The sequence below is a fragment of the Nestor notabilis genome, unplaced genomic scaffold (genome assembly GCF_000696875.1).
Source record: "Nestor notabilis isolate BGI_N333 unplaced genomic scaffold, ASM69687v1 scaffold25973, whole genome shotgun sequence".
NCBI lineage: Eukaryota > Metazoa > Chordata > Aves > Psittaciformes > Psittacidae > Nestor > Nestor notabilis.
In genome coordinates this window covers 18,332-23,101 of record NW_009920948.1, presented here as the reverse complement: position 1 = coordinate 23,101, position 4,770 = coordinate 18,332, and the positions used below count along the sequence as shown (strand labels likewise).

At 39.2% G+C, this 4,770-nt stretch overlaps 1 protein-coding gene across 1 annotated transcript in view; it reads right to left on the bottom strand.

Annotated features, from left to right (window-relative positions):
• Positions 1–1,549: 1,549 nt before the first annotated feature.
• Positions 1,550–4,770, bottom strand: part of GTF2H1 (general transcription factor IIH, polypeptide 1, 62kDa) — an 18,168-nt gene continuing 14,947 nt past the window's right edge. Inside the window, exons 12-14 of the mRNA XM_010010920.1 lie at positions 3,544–3,659; positions 2,561–2,653; positions 1,550–1,964 (exon numbers count right to left, since the gene is read on the bottom strand). Of these exons, the coding sequence (XP_010009222.1) occupies positions 1,878–1,964; positions 2,561–2,653; positions 3,544–3,659 (296 nt within the window). The 3' untranslated portion in view covers positions 1,550–1,877. The remainder of the gene's footprint in view (positions 1,965–2,560; positions 2,654–3,543; positions 3,660–4,770) is intronic.

Sequence of the window (4,770 nt, the reverse complement as noted above, 5' to 3'; positions counted from 1 at the left end):
GAGAACAAAACTACCCTTTCTTTCTGGGAGCTGCCTGCACTTACAAGAGGATTAGGCTTAATAAAGCCATACCCTAAACCTAAATTTTAGAAAACAGTTTATTCCAAGAGGTAACTCTTGACAAGATATACACCTCATCCCCCGATTGCTGTACATACATCTGTTTATTCCTAATGACATTTTCACCCTGTCAAAAATAACTCTTGTTGAGCCCAGTCATTTCTGGTAGCAGAACCACATTAATATCACAGAGCAGGTATCATGTATCTATCTGCAGAAGCAGACAAAGAAACTAGGCTTAACAATACACATTACATTTCCAAACAGAACTTTGATGCAGACAGTGACATTTACTGAAACTCAGCTTTTACCAAAATATTAGCATAATACAAAAATAATAATTAAAAAAAAAAGTTAAAAAGAAGCTGCTGATTTCCACGCACCAGTTGAAGAAAAAAACCCCTTCTTGCATAAATGGAGCAGCAGCACAGAACAAGCACAGACATGGCTATTATACAAATACATCATCTGTAGGAATTTCCAAGTTATCCACCCAACATCATAATACCATGTTTTAGCATCATATCAATGCTGGCAAAATCTAGTATTAAAGCCATCATGCAGGCTAAGGGGAATTTCTTCTGCCGTGCTGAACACTGCTGTGCTTGCTTTGAATACATACTCTCACTCTGATTTGTCTTTGTAGTAAATGGACCTTATACTCTAACAGTCACATTTAGTCAGAAGTAAAAAAAGTTCTGTAGCCCATACTGGGCTTTAGTACAGTCAAGATAAAACGACAAAATACAAGGATGTCATTAAACTGCATATATTATAGAAAACGGGTTCACTTTGCATTTAAGTCACACTTAATACAAGACATGTTGGTCTGAAACTGTGAACTGATTCTATCTGGAATAAAGTATGGCACAGATGCCCAGTATCTATGGACATTGGGTAAATAACTTATTTTTCTCTTTGCAATGATTATCAATTCGCCAAAAATAGTGTAACAGTCAAAAGGGAAGAGTGAAGGAAAACAATTTAGGAGAAGAAATAAAAAATGTCTAAGAATTGAAAATAAATGCCTTATTGTGTAAGAAACTTTATTTAACTTCATTTTTAAAAATGCATTCTCTCCTCAGAACAAATACCACCTTAAAAAAAGAAAAAAACCCCACAAAACTGCAGTAGCACACAGTTGCACTCAAAGGAAAACATGCAAAACCCATGGCTGGAAAAATTCTGCATAAAAATCCAAGATTTCAGGCCCCCATGTGCCTTTAGCGACCCCAAACCACAAACAGCTTTCAGTGCAATGCCTCTTGCTTTCAATTGGTGGAGAAACATGGCTAAAACTTGTCTTCCGACAGCTACACTCTCCCAGGTGTTTGAAGCAAACCCAGCCTCAGCTGTACTTCAAAATATCATTCTTAAACTGCTGCAGAAAGTACAGAATTCAGTAAAACGTCAGAATCCAGTGAAGGAAAGGTTTTGAGTTCTACCCTGTGCCATACACTTCTTAAAAAAAATTAGACAGAAAAGTGGATTTTATTAATACACCCTCTTTAAATTTTTTATTTCTGAAAGCAGCTCTTTATGCAAATCAAAAGCAGTTCCTGAGTAACTGCAGTAAACAGTGTCTTTAAATATTTTTGCGCCTCGGCTCTTCTGTTTTGGTTCTTCCTTGGTTTTCTCCCCAGTTTTCAAGTTTAGTCTCAGTTCTTTTTCAAAAATGTGCAAGTTCAGTTAGCATCATTTCCAGAAGTCCGCAGCTTGCAGGTCTTCCTGCAACAACTACAAGATCTGCACGTATGCTAGGTTGTACTCCTACACCTATTGCAGATTTTGCTCTCAAACCTGTACAGCATGCACCTTCACGTCTTCTTCAGCATACGCCGGGACTGCCATGTATGGAACTTATTGTAGGCCGTCTGCAGCATCTCTTCTATATGACTTACCAACTGAAACATTAAGAGGGAATTAAATGTCCCAGCTACAGGAAAACACATCCCCTCCCCTCCCTTTGATTAGATACTGTTGGAGTCTTCCTTTTATTCAGTCAAAGTAATCTTGCTAAAATCACAGAGGTATGCCAAACAGGGGAAGGACCTGAAGCTCTATTGCAAAGTATCTGTAGAGGGAGCAGTTCAGATAGCTACTAAGCTGGGAAGGTCACAGGGAAGTAGTGACACTTGACTGTGCTGTCTGCTCCAGTATTTAGTCAGACCAGTTCAAGTCTGACATGGTGTGAGACAGTTTTGAAGCTGCTATAGTTCTGCTTCATGGTGGAAATGAGAAGTGAAACATGACCTCCGCTTCTTGCTGTCTCACTTGGGCAATTTTAAGTTATAGTTCTTGACAGTTTCTGGTATCACTCAGAGTTATACAGAGAGAGGAAACATGCTTAAGCATGTATCTGATTTCCCTCTGCCTATTTCCTAGTTAACAAAAACCTTAAATGCCCTAGGATAAGAAATAACAAAGCTACCATCCTCTGATAACTATGATTCAAACTATTAATAAGCACCCACATAATTAAAGATTATTTTCCCCTTACATTTGTGCTTAAATACTGTCTCCGAATCTTTTCTTGGAATGGGCAGAGCTTTGTAACCTGAAATCTTTCCAAGTTGCTCTTCATTTTCACAACCTGAAAGTGGGAGAAAACAGTATTATAATCACTTTGCATAGAAGTTTCGTTTCCTTTAACAAATTGTTCCCCAAGCAAACACCTCGTAACTAATCCTGGGGTCTACTTTAAGTATGTATAGTTCGAGGAAGAAAAGTTATTAAAACATCAGTGTCTAATCATTCTGGAGTGCATGCTTATTTTTGAGGTGAGTGCAATATGACAAAGTACAGTGTGCCGCTGTGATCATTATTACTTTGTCAGTAAATACTACAGAGAAAACAGTCACGAAACCATGTTTTTGCTTCAGGCGAAGACCGTACCATGAATTTCCAGGCCATGTTTTGCAGTGCAAAATCCAACATATCTGCAAATTTTTATCTTTGTGATCCACATGAGGTCAAAAGAAAGAACAGCAACAGAAAAATAGTTACAGTCATGTACCTGGTTGCAGCAGACATCTCTCCTCAAAAGCACCTTTGTTCTAAAAGGCAGTGTATGTTTTGAAGCTATGAATGAGTGGTTTTTGCAATGGATAGAAGAATAAGGAAAACCTTCTTGTAACTGTCACTGTGGAGCTGTCTTAATGTGGGGAAGGGGAGCTTTACTTTGTGTGTTTTAAACTGGCAATGAGAAATCTGCAGCTGACCATTCTGTTGAAATCAGCTTGCAGCAACTGCTCCTGACAGGCACCATCAGGCATAAGGTTGATTTTAATCACTAGTACCAAAAGAACTGCTGAAAAAAAAAAGTAGTATTTTACATTGTTTTCTGACCTTCAGTTCTAGGGATGACTAACTGCTGCACTGATTTAAAGCATGTCTATTAGTTCTATACTTCAAGTTAAAGACAGTCATCCAAAACAATGATCTGGCCGCATTGTAACGAGGGCCATATTAGGAAGTTCTTACCTTTTCTTCCAGGAATGGCGTGTTAACAGGAAAGCAGGACCAGAAGTGTCGTAGCAGTTCCCCTACTGCCACATACAAGTGTTTTAGTTCAGACTGAATGTCATTTGGCACCATCTCTGCAACAGGAAAAAGATTTTGTTGCATCACTCAAAACTATCACATGGAAACAAGAGAATGTAAGGCTAATGAAGGAGACCAGCAATATGCATTTCTAGTAGCATCCCAGAAAGGTTGGCTGGGAGGGAACAACTGAGGTGCCTCACACCTGAAGTAGGACTATTAGCAGCATTAGATCAGGTCAGCTGCTATTTATGACTATATAGTTGGAAGCTTGTATATCATATAGGGAGATCTATGTCGGGCTAAGAATGGACATAAAACTTAATCCAGGATTAGAAGCAATATACTTGTACTGTTCTAATGGTGTGGCAGTACTGCTTCTGGGACCAGCACCTTCTTCTCTTCATAGTACAGCGCTAAATACTACGTGGTGGATACTGCAAGCTCTTCTCTCTTTTACAATGGCAATGAAAACATGGTCACAGCCTGTGGAAGATGAAAAATCCAGGCAGGAACAAGGAACTGATCCCAGATGCTCTTAAAGGAGAAAGGGCAATGGGGTTCAAGAGCAGGGAAGGAACCACAATCATAAAAACCAAAGAAAAAAAGCACAGTCATTGAGGATGGCAGGAGCACAATTAACTGAGCAGTGAACAGCAAATTCTAGGATGAGGCTGGCTTTAGTTTGGTTGGTTGGGTTTGGTTTTGTTTGTTTCTGTTTTGGTAAGAAAAAGGTGGTCAAGCTCAAAATGGAGTGTAACACCCAGTATGTCAACTGGGATGGGTAAGAAAGCCTCACTATGAAAGCTTGCTGACATCTTTTCTTTCAGTACCATAAAGAACTTAATACTTGCTTTTTCAGCTGTCTGCATCAGCTTCTGCAGCTCTTCACACCAGGTAACACAAGTTAACTGGAAACCTGTTACAAACCCTGCCTTGTGAGAATAGGGATTCACCTGCTGTGATGCAAAAGGAAATGAACTTGGGAATAGCTGAATAGAGATGTAAGAAGAAGGAGTTGTCTGTTTTGCCCTTGCAGTCTACAAGAAAGTTGTCCTTTTTCACAGCAAGCTGTTGATCTTAAATGTAGGCTGCAGAAAAAACCTAGTTCCAGACAATTATCTTGACCTCACCTCCTTTAGTGCTTTCCCTGAGTATGCCTTTATT